The 16133-nt window shown below is 45.8% G+C and overlaps 2 protein-coding genes across 3 annotated transcripts; both read right to left on the reverse strand.

Annotated features, from left to right (window-relative positions):
* Positions 1 to 1792: 1792 nt before the first annotated feature.
* Positions 1793 to 10420, reverse strand: LOC123445683 (protein SODIUM POTASSIUM ROOT DEFECTIVE 1-like). Of its 2 annotated transcripts, XM_045122708.1 has the most exons (2): positions 10339 to 10420; positions 1793 to 3046 (listed from the first exon to the last, which is right to left on the reverse strand). In XM_045122708.1, exons 1-2 carry the CDS (start codon positions 10357 to 10359, stop codon positions 2102 to 2104), a joined length of 966 nt encoding a protein of 321 aa, XP_044978643.1. In that variant the 5' UTR covers positions 10360 to 10420; the 3' UTR covers positions 1793 to 2101. The 2 variants fall into 2 exon arrangements, with proteins under 2 accessions (XP_044978643.1, XP_044978642.1); XM_045122707.1 differs by lacking the exon at positions 10339 to 10420 and having other exon boundaries at positions 1793 to 3155.
* On the reverse strand, positions 9299 to 10431 carry LOC123445684 (protein SODIUM POTASSIUM ROOT DEFECTIVE 1-like). The gene has a single exon (XM_045122709.1). The coding sequence runs from the start codon at positions 10357 to 10359 to the stop codon at positions 9445 to 9447; it is 915 nt and encodes a 304-aa protein (XP_044978644.1). The 5' UTR covers positions 10360 to 10431; the 3' UTR covers positions 9299 to 9444.
* Between the last annotated feature and the right edge of the window lie 5702 nt (positions 10432 to 16133).

Consider the following 16133-nt stretch of genomic DNA (forward strand, 5'->3'; position numbering starts at 1 on the left):
TATCCAAACCTTGGCTTCATTTTCCTGAACCATCCACCTAAAACAACTTCGACTCTTTCTCTTGCAATTATATACTTTTGCTCCCCGTGATAAAAAAACAGTCTTGTAATTAGATATTTTTGTTCCCTGCCAAAAAAGTACTTATGAAGATGATGAACGAAAATGGGACGAACATTTGTGAAAATAAACTCTGAAAATTATAAGTATTTTCAATGTCCTTTTCATTATAGTATTATTATGCACATAAAGTATCCAATACAGCGAAATGGGTCGAACAAATGCAATGCAAGTGGTCAGCCATGGCGAATGGTAGAAACGCTGTGCTGATCGCTGCAGATGCACTCTTTGGAACAAGTAATCAAGAAGCTAGTCAGGCCCGAGGTTAGCCAATACACATTTGAAGAGTAAGTTGTTAATCAAGTCGTGTCTTTTGGCTTTTGCTATGTTTGTTTCTAGGTAGGAAACCGTGCGGAAGCTACTCATGGATGGAGCTTTCTGAGAGATGAGTGTTCTTGTTTTCTCTACTTTGACAGCAAGTCAGTCGTGTAGAGCCCCTCTCAGTGTAGGATCCAAAGGAGTATAGTATATAATTTGCCCTCTCAGTGTAGGATCCAAAGGAGTATAGTATATAATTTGGTTTCGGGCCTACCTTACCTTGTTTTGATTTTCCTGGTCGATGGATCGATCTTATCGTATCAATCATGACACCTCCACCCAAACCAACTAGAATGAATTACCAAGAACGAATGAATTCCCTGTGGATATCTCTGATAGGGAAATAAGTTGCTTTTCCCCCCTATATATCACAGTAATATATGCAAAGTTGACGTTGAATTAAGAGTCTGGCGGCCATGAAATTCCACGAGTTCCTGATTTGTTTACTGGTAGCTACCTGCGTCGTCAACTTGGAAGAAGAATTTCGCGTTTCACTGGCTAATGATGATGTGTCTTTGCTTTTTCTGCAGAGATTAGGTGTATTTGCTAGTGACGAGAAAAAGGATACTGATTTCTTTACCGACAAAAAAAAGAGAGAAAGAGGGTTTATAAGGAGCGTGCTATGCATCCGCAGACTGATCTCCGGGCCGCGTCGGATTTGACGCATCGAAACGAGCTGAGTGCATCTTCATCAGTACAACACATGTTTTGTTTCAGAATTACTTCTATAACGTATGCCTTGTTTCATAATTTTTTGCAACTGTTTTTTCTTGTTGCATTTTTTTTTGTAATCAAGGTTTTGTTGTAAGCTTTGTTTAACTGAGGTTTTGTTATAAAAAAAATTCAGCAAAGACTGTGTTGTAAAACATAGACCCGTGTAGACCATTTCAAGACTATATTTTCCCTGTTGCAGGAGCGCCTTCCATGAAAGACGGTATTCAGGCCTAAACACTTGTCATGTACCGAACGTGACGGACGCGGACGCTGCCATCCGTAGGATGATGGTAAACTTTTCCGATGTTATGACTACAATCCAGAACCAAAAATGTGATACCCGTGGTGGTCGATCGATCGGTCTCAATCCACCGGAACAGAATCAGAGCATAACACGGCTCTGCACTAAACAATGATATGTTCGATTACACACTTTGTTCCCCACTCACCTTTAAAGTCCCTTTTGTTTTCTCTCGATATTTTGGCTACGCGTGACTGAGTGCATCGTCCAGTAGCAGTTCTCATATGCAGTATATTTCGAAATTCAGACAAGAAAGCAGAACAAAGTAAAAAAAAAAAAGTACAAGAACTGTAGTATTTTTTTTTGGGTAGACGAACTGTAGTATTGTATCTCAATACAGAATACAATCATAGAATTTTTTTTATTTTTATCTTTTGGAACTGGAATACAGGCATAGAAAATCAATCCATGTGCACATGCATGCATGCCAAGACGAGGAGCTTCAATGCCGTTTCTTCCAAGTTCAATGAAAAGAAATATGGAGCTACTACGTGCGTGCGTGGCAGCCGTCGATCGAGGTTCTACCACCTACTTCCATCGCCGGGGAGCGAGTGATCCGCCATGGACGACCACTCGACCAGCTTAGCTAGGACGCCGTATCAATCTACTTGTGGTTCAGAGAAAGCGGATATCGATCGCTGGTTGGCGCGTTCAGAATGAGGCGGATGCGCGCGGGGGGCACGGCTGCGACGGCCAGAACTGGGCGGGCTTGACCTTGGAGACGCTTGTGAGCACGCCCAGCGGCGTCACGTCGCCGACCACCGTCACCTTCTTGCTCGCGATGTCGATGTCGAACGAGGTCACGCCCTCCATCTTGGCGATGTGCTTCTTCACCTTGCCCGCGCACCCCTTGCAGTGCAGCGACACGCGCAGCACCACCACCACCTGCGTCGTCCTTCTTCTTTCCGTGGTCGTGGAGGAGGACGACCGCGCCAGCACCGCCGCCTTCTCCTGCTGCTCCTCTTCTTGGACGGCGGAGATCTCCGACGACGACGAAGCAGAGGACGTCCCTGACGACGACGAGGACTCTGCTTGGTGCACGGTCGACGGCGGTGCCTCCTTGGCAAAGGGAGCCGGCAGGGAGAGGTCAGCGGGGAACGCGTCGACGAAGGACGGTGTCTTCCCTTCGCCTCCGGGGAGCACGTCGATGAAGGACGGCGGCGGGGGAGGGGGCAGCGCGAGGACGTCGAGGTCGTCGGACAGCAGGCGGGAGGAGTTGAGGAGGAACCTGGACGACGTGGCCGGGCTGACCAGCCTCTTCGCCGAAGGTCTGCTACTGGCGCCAGTAATCCCAGCAGCAGCAGCGGTGGTGCTCTTCTTCTTCTTCTTCTTCTTGCTGCCATGGCCGTTCTGCTGCATCTTGGTGTCCTCTAACGACGCCGAGCCTTTGGTGGTGATGCTACTGGTGCTTGGCCTGGGCGGCTTGGAGGTGGAGGATCGGTGCGGGTCGCGGAGGCGCGGAGAGTGGCGGTCGATGGCCCGGCCGCTGCTGCTGCCGACGCCGGCGACGGTGCCTGTGGAGGCGATGATGTTGGTGGCGTCTGCGGAGGAGCAGGAGATGGAGATGGAGGGCAGGCCCAGCCGCTTGTGCACGCCCTTGAGAAGCAGAGACGCCATGGAACGGAACGGAGCAAGATGGTTGGGTTGGGTTGGGTTGGGTTGGGTTGGTTCACAAGCACAAGGATGATTCTCTTAATCTTCTGGCTGTGGGCGAGAAAGGAGGTTTTAAACTTGGGACTTTGGAAGGAAGGAAGGAGGCAAAGCAAAAGCCAAAACCGTCTTGTGTTGAAGGAGTGTACAGCTCTGCTTGTGTTGACGTGGGGAACGTACGTGGCACGACGTGTGGTCCACGTGTGCGTGCAGCTGCCGCATAATCATAAGCGTCCATGCTCTGATCCAGCTGGACGGTTTCGGAATGTAGTGAGTGTGAGCCAGTCAGCAACTGTGCTACTGATCACTGGCAGTAGTGAGTGTGATTCACTGGCTTCACCTGCTACCTAACCGGACAAGAGCATCTGCATGCTCACTGACTTCATCATACTGCATGTCCTGTCTGGAATCAGCCCGTTAGTTAGTTGGCTAGATTCATCCACCGATCGATCGTACCATCAGCAACAGCAGCAGGGTTAATCTGTAGTACTTCTCTACTCTCCGCCTAAATTTTACTGGCTAATGCGACGAACAGGCTCTGGAGCTATCTGTACTAGTAGTTTGATTGATGGTGCCAAATCTGCACATGCATGCGATGCGAGCTCGCACATAGAGAGAGAGAGAGATTTACTAACGCAGCAGCAGAGACCTGAATTGATTTGAAAAATCTGTCAGCTGTGACAGATCATGGAGCTACCTCTGAGTGTTAATACTATGTGCTGCACAGCTTGTTCTCTCACCGGTAATAAACATACATGTATATGTATGGCATCCAATGTTCATGTTCAGATACGTCCGTTCGTTCGCACGGAGTGTATATTCCAGTGTAGGATGAAATTAGGGAGCGCCATCCCTCACTGGCCTGGGAATTTCAGAAAATAACGTCATTTGATTCCCTCAGGTCCCAACGACCCTATCCAGCGATTCAAACACAACCAGCACACTGCACACACACACACACACACACACACACACACACACACACACAGCCAGATGAAAAGACACACACGTCGATCTCTACAGCTTGGTCGGATTACTGCTCGTCGCCATCCACCGTACTTATGGTATAAGTCGGTCAGTGAGAAGAAGAATACGACGAAAGTGACCCGAATAGATTCGAGACATTTGGTACACACAACAGACGCCACTCTTCCTTCCTCAATCCCTTCCTTTATTTCTTTCTCACATACGTATTTAATTTCCAACTCTAGCCGACGGAAGGAGAAAAGGACCTGAGAGGAGGAAGAGCAAGGCCAACTTCCTTCGTACACATGTCACCGTCCACCTTTTAATTTTGTTGACATTTACACAACCACCAAAGAATTAGTAGCACAAATTTATTTACTTGTGCATGTGACAGATTTGGTGCAGATCACTCTTATTGACTGACTCACTCCTGTTGATTGGTGTGTCTAATGTTTTGTTTGCTGAAGTGCATGCATTGCAATTTGATTAGATTGCTGCACTACTCATTAGTCTTGGTAGTAGTTGGTGTTTCATTCATACTACTCAATTACTATTACAACTAATCGTGACTTGTATCAGGTGGGTGCCTGCATCGCTCGATGCAGAAGCTGGGGGTTTTCGCATCTCGGAAGAAAGCGACTTGTATCAGCCTCCATCAAACTTGCATTGTTTGAGCTAGCACTATTTTTTTCTAAATTATTAAAATGTGCCAAAAGGAAAGCTTCCATGAAGCTAAGAAAAGACGCACTAAACATGAACGACGTGTAACGCCGAGCTAGAAGTATGTGTAACTGAAATTAGGCAGCGGCGGGAGACGGCTATAAAGGAGGAACACACCAAAAAATTCCAAGGAAGGTGAATTATTAGTGTTGCGCTACATATATGTAGGTAGAACATGCTAAGCACAGTTGGCTGGCACAATGGTCAAATTGATCCCTTAATTTGTGCACCACAACTAGCCACTTCTTGTCCAATATGGAGGATATATAAGCCAATTACTGCGCCAATACCTAGGCCAATTCTGGCAACTTGATTTACTTTGTGGTGTAATCATGGCGGGGCGGGTATGGAACCTCGTCCACAGAAGCTCCACTGAAACAATGGCGCGCAGAGGCAGGTGTACTGTCTTCTTAATTTCTGCATCTTTTGAGGAGTAGTGTAGCCTTTTCAGATGCAACCTTTTCTTTCCAGTGTTAAAAAACAGACGTCATGTTGGCAGAAAAAGAGCAAAAGCAGCTATAAAATTTCCGAGCCAACGCCTAGAGTTGTCATGCGAAAAACCGATAAAATTATCATTGATGTTGTATATATTTTTGTAATGTTTCTTCTTTCTATATCTTTTCCCCTTTGCGTTTGCTCTATCAAAGTGTGCCTTCCTCCCACGGTGGCATGGTGTTTAATCTTGACAATCTACTCCCTCCATCCTAAAATATAACATCATTTACTATTGTCGTTTTAGACAGAGTGATAATAGTTTTTGTAATAGTATTTTAACTGCACTATGAAAATAGAGAGTTAAATCATATACATCCAAAGTGGAAACTGGCATATCTTTACCAACATTTCGGTTATACATATTTTAAAATATAACCTTGTTAAACTGTAGATCAAGAATATATTTGTTGTTCAGCGGACCCTTCCATTTTATAAACATGTTAGGCACAATGAAAGTTCTGCTTTGGGAGTATCCTTGGTGCATTCAGTCCTAATTCGATTAGTCAACTGAGCAATGGGCACGGGTATGCAAAGCGTCCTTGCAAAACCCAGGATCTTTCCAAAAGGCAAGCTATCACTCGTATCTTTCTTCATCTGATAAAAAATTCTGATTGGTTTTGTGATGGACCCTTTGGGAATATTTTTTCGATAGGAGCTACATCTCAAAATAAAGTAAAATTGATCGTAAGCTGCTTTTGCTCTTTTTCTCTCGCGTGTGTATGTTTGTTTGATCCAAACACACACCACGCGGCATGTATACGTTTGGTAGAGGGAGCCACGACCGCAATGGGCTCAAATTGAATCTGATGCTTCCTAAGAGCATCTCTAGTGGATCCTCTGTATGGACATGTATTGTAAATATACAAGTCTTCAGCCGTTTTTTACTGTCCAAAGAGTCCCAGCGACTCGTGTAAACGAGGCGTGGATACATCCAAGCCACGACGGTACGCGGCGTGGAAACATCCACGACCAACCCACGCTCGTGCTCGCCTGCTTCGTCCCGCAGCGCTACCTCGCCCCAGATCGCCGTCGCGCCGTCGCGTTCTTCTCCGGCCGCCCAAGGTATCCATCAACTCACGAGCGGGATGAGGGGACGAGCTCACGAGCGGGAGGAGCGGCTAGCGGCGGGCGGGATGGGGGCGGCTGCTGGCGGGATGGGGGCAGCGGCCGGCGGCGGGCGGGATGGGGGCGGCGGCCTGCGGCGGGCGGGATGGCGCAGGGGCGGGCGGCGGCCTGGCGCAGCGGCGGGCGGCGGCCTGGCGCAGCGGCGGGCGGCGGCCTGGCGCAGCGGCGGGCGGCGGCCGGCGCAGGGGCGCGCGGCGGGCGGGATGGCGCAGGGGCGGGCGGCGGGCGGCGGCCGGGGCGCGCGGCGGCCGGCGCAGAGGCGGGCGACGGGCGGCGCAGGCGCGCGGGTTGCAGCTGCTGCAGGGCTGTGTTGAATACGACTGAATATTCAGTCATATGACTGAATATGTAAACACAATGGTTGGCTTCTTGTGTTCTTTTGCACTGGCATTGTGTAGGACTTTTGGTTTGGTTTAGGAGATGAAATTTCATCTGTTTGCAGCTGCAGGCAGGGTCGTCGAAACAAATGTTCGGGAAAGCGAGGAACTTCTTTGAAGTAGTCGTTCCAGAGAAGAAGAAATCCGGCATCTCTTCCTCGATCGATTGATTGACGTCCATGCTTGGAACCGCCATGGCGTCGAGCGTTCTTCCTCTCTTCCTCCTCGCGCTCGGCGAATGCTGCAAGTATGAGTTCATCGTCGCCAGATGAAGATGACGAAGAACTCATGTCCCAAGTGGATGTGTTCATTGTGTTGCGTGAGAGACGATAGAGAAATCTAGGTGAGAAGAGAAGTCACAGGTAGAAGTGTGCTGGAAGAAAGGTGATAGGGGTGGTTTATGTAGATCAGAAATATGGCCGTTGGAAATATAGCCGTTTGAAAATATAGCCGTTGGAAATATAGCCGTTTGAAAATATAGCCGTTGAAATATACACGTCCTGATTTCCACGTCCTGTATACACGTTCCACTGAAAAACTGGGACGTGTAAAATTTACCAAGGTGTATATGGACGTGTATATGAAGATATAGACGTCCAAATTTACACGTTCCACTAGAGATGCTTAACGGGGGACTGCTTTCTTTATTCATCTCATTTAGAGCATTTACAACTCCCTCAATCGATCCCACATAAGCCCACGGACGCATTTGACCCGTGACGGGACAGGACAGAGAAGAGAAAAAAAGTTACCTAACCGGATCCCTTATATCATCCCTATGTTGGCCGTAAATCCTCCTATCCATCTTAAATATAGGAAGGATATAAGGTCTTACGGACACACTTGGAAATCCGGTCAGTCTGTCATGTAGGACACGACCCCACCCGGACCACCTTTTCTTTCTTTCTTTTTTATTTTTCTTTTTTCCTCTTCACCAATCACGTGTGAATGACCAGACGTGTGACAGAAAAAATAAAGAGTATGGCTGCACGGACGGACAAATATGACACACGCCCGATCACTGACCAGACACGTATGTAGATGATCTTAAAGCATCTCCAACAGATTTGCAAGTTGCGTCCGTAGATGATCTTAGAGCATTTCCAACAACCTCATAGGCGCGGCACACAATTTTTTCTTACAACACGTGCAAGCGCATTTTTTTCGCCCGAGTAGTCATTTGCTTCATCAGGCCTTGTAAATTTTAGCGCGCCACTCATATTTCAACTATAGTTCATAGATAAAAGCTACTCCTCATCGATAGTTCATACATAAAAATATAGTTCATAGATAAAAAAAGATAAGAAACGGTAAAATCTACTCGTTGTCTTCCTCTGACTCGGCGGTGTCCTCCTCCAACTCCTCCATCATGATGAAGGCGTCATTCGATCGTTCATCATTGGGTTCCTAAGTCGACCCTTCTTTAAGCTCGATGTTTAAGAGTGCGGCCTTCTTTCGCATACGCCTGTCCTCGGGATAGGCAGCTCGCTCCGCCCTCCTTTGCGCAAAGAATTTGCGCGCGTCGGAACGTCCTGCGGGAATTTTTGGTGACATGCCGCCATGGCCCGCTCGTCCACCTCAGCGATGTCGAGGCGGCGCTCCCGCATCTGGTTCTCGGGATGGTCCTCTTTGATGACAAGACGCAGGGGAGGTACGAGCCGCTGCGCCCACTCCTGCGTCATCACCTCGGGGGAGTTCATCTCCCTACGAGGTCGTCGGAGACGCCGAGCCGTTGCGTCGTACGCGTGGTCGGCCTGGTTTGTAGCCAGCGCCAAGAAACTAGGGTCTGTAATCTATTACGAGTAATTGTCATGCTGAGGTGGATTGTAAAACTCTAAACTCTACTTCTTCCTTTTTTTAATATATGAGGCAAATTTTATGCCTCCGTTTAAAAAAAAAAGAAATATTTCGTGGGTTTCGATCCATCTTATCTGTGCTTCATTTTCCTGGTCGATGGATCCAACTTATCATATCAATCATGACACCTCCACCCAAACCAAATAAAATCTGGTAACAAAAACGAGGTATCTATGGATCTGTGTGATAGGGAAACAAGTTGTTGTTTTCTTTAACTTATCAGAGAAATATATAATGAATGTTGACGTCCAAGCTTGCAGTTTTTCTTTCACTGCTGTGCTGTTGATGTGCTACTACATGTCGGCTAATGATGGATTTCGATCGACTTAGTTTTGCACTTGTGCTCCTGCTAGTGGTGGATGGAGAATAATGATATATGTATAATCCATAAGAAAAATGTGATACTGGTAGTCATCTTTGTGAGACCCCATCCATGTCCTCCACCCGAATAGAATGGAAATGGAGTAGTAAACAATGAGAAACATGCACCAGCCAGGGATAAGTTCGATTCTACACTTTCTTCCCCACTCAACTTTAATTTCCCTTCTTTTCCCCTCGAATCCCGATATTTTGAGTGCACGATCGACTAGACTAATAGTACAGTATATGCTTCGTTTCGAAATTCAGACGAGAAACCAGAGTAAGGCAGTAAAAGAAATATTCAGAATACACGTTTATAAAATTCAGTGTCGTGTCTCTTCTTTCATCATCAAGGAAAAAAAAAAGAGAAGAAAGACGAAGCTAGCCTGACGGACTCTACGTGGACAGACACAGAGACGGAGCAGAGGTCACTGGTTGGCGCGTTCAGAAGGATGCGGATGCGCGGGGCGGGCACGGTTGCGACGGCCAGAACTGGGCGGGCTTGACCTTGGAGACGCTGGTGAGCACCCCGAGCGGCGTCACGTCGCCTACCACCGTCACCTTCTTGCTCGCGATGTCGATGTCGATCGAGGTGACCCCCTCCATCTTGGCGATGTGCTTCTTCACCTTGCCCGCGCAACCCTTGCAGTGCAGCGAGACGCGCAGCACCACCACCACCTGCGTCGTCCTCGCCGCCGTCGTGGAGGACGACCGCGCCAGCACCGCTGCCTTCTCCTGCTGCTCCTCTTCTTTGACGGCCGTGATCTCTGAGGACGACGAAGCAGAGGAGGAGGAGGAAGAGGACTGTGCTTGCTGTGCCGGCGACTGTGCCTCCTTCGCGAAGGAAAGAGCGAGCGAGGCGTCTCTGGGGAACGCGTCGATGAAGGACGCAGGCTTCCCTTCGCCGCCAGGGAACACGTCGATGAAGGACGGCGGCGGAGGCGGGGGAAGCGCGAGGACGTCGAGGTCGTCGGACTGCAGGCGGGAGGAGTTGAGGAGGAACCTGGACGACGTCGCCGGGCTTACCAACCTCTTCTCTGAAGTCCCAGCAGCAGCGGTGGTGCTCTTCTTCTTCTTGTTGCCATGGCCGTGCTGCCTCTTAGTCTTAGAGCTGTCGGAGGACGGCGAGTCTTTGGTGCTGGTGCTTGGCCTGGGCGGCTTGGAGGTGGAGGTGGAGGTTCGGTGTGGGTCGCGGAGGCGCGGCGAGTGGCGGTCGATGGCCCGGCCGCTGCTGCTGCCGACGCCGGCGACGCTGCCTGTGGAGGCGATGATGTTGGTGGCGTCGGCGGAGGAGCAGGAGATGGAGATGGAGGGCAGGCCCAGCCGCTTGTGCACGCCCTTGAGAAGCAGAGACGCCATGGAATTGCTATGAGTCTTTGGGTTGGGTTGGTGGTGCACGATGAAATGAATGATGGTTCGCTTCTTCTTCGGCTTGTATTGTATTTGTATGTGTGTGCCTGCTTTCAAACTTGCACCTTTGGAAGGAAGGGAGGGGCCAACGCCAAAGCCAAAACTGGTCGACCAGCCACGTGGCACAACTTGTTATCCACGTGTGCACACCTTTGAAAGAACGGGGATAAGGGCATATAACCAATGCATAGCTTCAGAATGATGTTTTGTATGTCATGTAAGATCGGATGTGAGAAAAAGCAGGTTTGAATAACGAAACGAGAAACGAAAACCTTTGCAGGAGACAATTGCTCGAAGAGAAAAAGTGTGATCCGGTGTAAAAAGCTGAAAAAGTTAGAGGAAAAAAAAGATGGATATGTATTGAGTCTTTATTTTTTATTTTTTGATAAGACCTACTAATAATAGCTTGTATTGAAAAGAAAAAATTAATATAAATATTTAAACTATCTTTTATCATAAGACATCTATATCCAGTACTTCATGTAGGAGTACCTAACCTACCCACCAACTAAAAGACAGCATGCACGTCGCATACTGACTGAGAACAGATCCATGCATGTCGCTGAATCAGTCCATTAGTAACTGGAGTCAATGCATGATCTGCATCGATCAGTTCACCACCAACAACAGATTCTAATCGACAATGTGTGTAATCACGCACACAACTTTTGCCATGTAACACGGCCGATACTATTAGTTTTAGGATATATATTTTTTAGATAAAAGGCGTAAGGAGCATCTGACTTTAAATTGTCGAACTCGAACAGGACCAGCCAGCTACTAATTAAGTCTTACTCCCTTCGTTCTTAAATATAATTTTTTTTAAAGGTTTTATCACGAAAATACATATGAATGTATATAGATATATTTTAAAATATAGATTCATTTATTTTGTTTCATATGTAATCTTTTAGTAAAATCTTTAAAAAGACTTACATTTCAGAACCGAGGGAGTACAATAAAATGTTTGTGTCTACATGGCAATTACAGACCAAGGGGACTATGCCCAAAAGATCAGAAAAAACTAAGCTAGGCTTCATCCATAGCGTATTGATTGATGGCGTGGAGACATTTGACAGCTCAAACAACTCCAATGGCCGCTTCACTGCCTTTCCTCTTCGCTACAGCCTACAGGGCTCCATTGATGCAAAAATAAAGACCATTTAAACATATACTCCCTCCATCCCGTATTATTTGTCGTAAAAATAAATAGAAATGAATGTATCTAAAACTGAAATACATGTAAATACATTCATTCCTTGGACAAGTATTTTCGGACGAAGGGAGTAGTTACCTGGATCGCTCGAGAGAGTGCTCAATAGCGAGTTTAGATCACTGAATTTCACATTTCTTTACATATAGAGTACTAATTTTAAGGTGATGCTGAGATGCCTAGAGATTCGATGAAGATGCTGCTACGTGGTGCCAAATCTGCACATGCGCTTGCACATATACAGAGAGATTCATTGAATAGATTGAGGCCTGCTAAATCATAATCTAAACTAGCCGCTGCGACAGATGGATCATGGAGCAAGCTCAGTGCTACTGCAGATCTTCGTCTCTTATGGTAAATAAACATACATACATGGCATCCTATGTTCAAGACACGTACGTGCACATACATATATTCTAGCTTAGTAGTTGATTGTAGATCGAAAGTACATTTCCTAGCTCAAGCTCAAATGTTCCTAATGTAAACAGTAAAACATCCACCTGATCTTCGTCTCTTATCTACTCCCTCTGTAAACTAATATAAGAGTGTTTAGATAACTAAAATAGTGATTTAAATGCTTTTATATTAGTTTGCGGAGGGAGTACCAAGCAAGTCAAAGACGACTAGCACATTCAAAAGCACAAAGAGTTAGAGCCAGAGGAAGAGGAAATTCGAGGAATAAAGGAGATAGAGGGAGAGAATGGTTTGTGTTGTTCCGTCGTCGCTATCGACCCATAGATCAAAATCATACACACCCGTGCCAGAGAGAAGAAGAAAGGGACCCGAATATATTCCTGACATTTGGAACGACAGCCGCCACCCTTTTTTCTTCTCTATCTTCCTTTCCTCTCTTCCTCACATGCTCTAGCTGAGAGAAGGAGAAAAGGACCCGAGAGGAGTATTCATGTGTACCTTCCGATCGGCCGGCGTTCTTCGTCTCAGCAGCAAGTAACAGCTACATAAATTGATCCCTGCCCGGCAACTTTTAGTTTCTGACCTTCACACCACGAACCTGCAAAGAATCATGAGAATTTTGTTTACATCTGTGATGGACTTTTTGCACATCACTGTTAGTTGAACTTGTCTTATCGACCGACTCACTGACTGATCTCAACTCCACTTAGTGGTATGTCTAGCTTGTAGCAGCAGCATTTTATTTGTAGAAATGCATGCATTAATGTTGATTACCACTGTAGTCATATTGCTTTATTAGTCATGAGTAGTCGGTGTTCTGTTATTGTCATACTCAATTGCTACCACTACTACTGGTTAGCCGCATAGATATATATCAAACTTGCATTGCATGAGCTGTTAGCATTTTTTTCTTTTCTTATTTTACTAAATAGAGCCAAAAGGAAAACATGCATGAAACTGAGAAAAGACGCACTAGACATGAAACGTGAAAGGCCTAGCTAGATGCCCACCTGAAATCAGGCAGCGGCGGGAGACGGCTAAAAGGGTAGAATTAATACACAGGTAAGAAAAAACAAGAAAAGGCGAATAGTGTTGCAGTAAGCAGTAGTGATGTGTAGGACTTGGGCACAATGGTCAAACTGATTCCTTGATTTGTGCCACCACATCTAGCAACTTCTTGTCCAATATATGTGGAAGAAAAGCCAATGACTGCACCAATACCTAGGCCAATTTGGGCAAGCTTATTTTTACGTTTTGGTGTAATCATGGCCGGCATACATCCTCGTCGCCCGGAGAAGCTGCACTCTTCACAAACAATACTAGCACGCAGACGCAGGTGTACTGTCTTAGTCTCCTTAAATTATGTACTAGCAGTAGTGTAGCCTTTTCGGATCCGTTTGCTCCACCAAAGTGCGCCTAATTCCTTCCGTGGTCGCATGGAGTTTAATCTTAACACTCTACTACCAATGAGTATACTAGTATCGTTTTGGTCATAGCCAAAGATTTTTGAATATCAATATTTTAACTGCACTACGAACACATCCAGTAAATACATCCAAAATGGAAATTGAAATGTCTTCAACAACATTTCAGTTAATATATTATAAATTTCATCATCGAATAACCATGAAACCGCAACATTTATTTTAGATCGAAGGGAGTATGTAAAAACTATATGTGCTCCCTGTGATAAATGAGAATATATATGTTGTTCAGCGGACCCTTGCTTGCATGTTCCATTTTATAGATATGTTACACACAATACAAGCTAATGGCCAAAGTTCTACCTTTGGGAGCACTATCATGCATGAATCTAACTCCAACAACTCCAGTACCAAACCAACATATAGTTGGATGGTTATAAAAACAATGTTATCTTCGGTCCCTCCACGGTTCAAGTCACTTGATCCTGGTGCTCTCATTTTTCTTGATATATTTTTGATCGGTAGGGATGTATGCTCAGTGAGAGAAAACGTTTTCATGGATTGTGAAGGCACCTATGACGACTTCGTCAATCTTAAGATGATGTGTCGATTCAGCCTCTCGAAAGTGCTTACAGGTATAGGATACGTGCGCGTGAATCCATAGTAATGAGTGTATATGCACATGTATGAATGCTTATGTCTGTATTGTGTTAAAAAAGGATACCGGTAATTTTGCTTAGTGCTAATAGTATTATCTTGCTTTGGTGCATGGTGTCTAAATTTTACTAGTCAACGTGGAAACGGGCACGGGTGTGCAAAGCATCGTGGAAAAACATGGGCAAGACACGCACAAAAATCCCAGCGTCTTTCTGAAAAGCAAGCAATTAATCCTGTCTTTCTCCATCTCCTTTTCCCTTCTCCTCTCGCGCGTGTGTCTATGTGTGTGTAGTGTAGTAGCTGCTTTGATTTGATTCGTGTGGAGATGGATCGTTTCGGGAATATTTTTCTGGAAGGAGCTGCAGCTTTGTTTGGGCGACACACACACACTACGGCGTGTATGCGTTCGGTAGAGGGAGAAACGACGAATCCGATGCTTCCTACCGACGACTTTCTTTCTTTGGTTTGTGACATACAGTGTTCATATTGCCTTTTTTTTTCTCAAAGAAGTGCACATTGCTTTCTGAAAAATTCTCGAAAGATAAAAGCACCCAAATCCCAAGCGATTTATTTTCTTATTTATTTATTTGATTCAAAATAACTCACGGATAGTTTACTTTTATTCAGGATGAGGGGGCGGAGACAGGGGGACGAGCAGGGGCCTGCCCCCCCCCCCCCCCCCCTCCCCCCCAACGATCGAAAAACCTGAAGTATCTAGTGTATATTTCACTGATATGGGCAAGTGCGTATGTATTCCCCTCCCCCCCCTCCCTCTCAGCGGCTATATCCAAATCCTGGCCCCGCCACTGCACACCTTGTGGTTTCATTCATCTGATCTGAAAACCCGACAACAGCACGGAGGGAGTAGCTACGTCCACTAAAGTAGACGTGTAGCGCGAGCGAGCCGACATATTTTTCAAGAATTCAGTCCCTTCAAATGTAATGTTTTCCTCAATTCGTACGTGTTTTTTTTTGTGAAAACTAATTCATAGAGAGAGTGAGACAGAGATGGATTTGTACATGTTCGTCGGACTACTGCTCGTTCTCATCCATCCGTCAAAATCGTATACCCTCAAAAGAATAAGAAGAGAGGGACCCGAGGAATCGGTTCGAGACATTTGGAACCACAGCCGCCACCCTTTATTACTTTCTTTGTTTCTTTGTTTCTTTCTCGGAGTATTGTTAACTTCTACCTTTGATATTCCTCAAGTGGATCTTCGTTTGCGGCAAGTACGAGCTAGCAAAATCGGTGTGAGCTTTTTAGTATGGAAACGCTAAAAGTCTGATGTCAAATTTATAGGCATAGCACATCTAACTTTTTCATGGCAATTTATATCGACATGATGATGACAAATTAAGCTTGCAAGTACGACAATTTTCTGTCAAACAACTGAACTAAGACAGATTTGGCATGCTCCATAACTAAACTAGCCTAATTTACCATTTTTTGGCATTCACACCTGCACCAACGAAAAAAAAGAAACCTTTTTTTCACTTATGCATGTGATCAATTTGGTGCACTCTTAATTAAGCTCGTCTTATGAGCCGACTCACACTTTAGCAGCAGCAGCCGCTATTCTTTTTTTTGGGGGGGGTGATCCCTGAGTCGTCGTGACTTCTAGCTGGTGTTCCGTTATTGTCATATTCCATTACTACTACTCATGATTTTCTCTGTCCAAAATAAATGTCTTAAGCTTAGTATAACTCTGTATTAGAGCTGTTATAAAGTTGAGACATTTATTTTGAAATTGAGGGAGTGCTTTGCACGAGCTACCACTTTTTGCAAAAAAAGAAGTTCTTCTTTCATGAAGCTAAAAAAAAGGCGCCAAAGCAATGAAACCATTTGTAACGCCGAGCTAGATGCATACCTGAAATTAGGCAGCGATAGCGGCAGGAGGAAAGAATACACTATAGAATTTAAGGAAAGGTACTCCAGTGAATAGTGTTGCGGTACATGGACGTAGGTAGCATGTTCCATAATGGTCAAATCGATCCCTTAATTTGTGCACCACGAC

The sequence above is a fragment of the Hordeum vulgare genome, chromosome 3H (assembly GCF_904849725.1).
Source record: "Hordeum vulgare subsp. vulgare chromosome 3H, MorexV3_pseudomolecules_assembly, whole genome shotgun sequence".
Classification (NCBI taxonomy): domain Eukaryota; kingdom Viridiplantae; phylum Streptophyta; class Magnoliopsida; order Poales; family Poaceae; genus Hordeum; species Hordeum vulgare.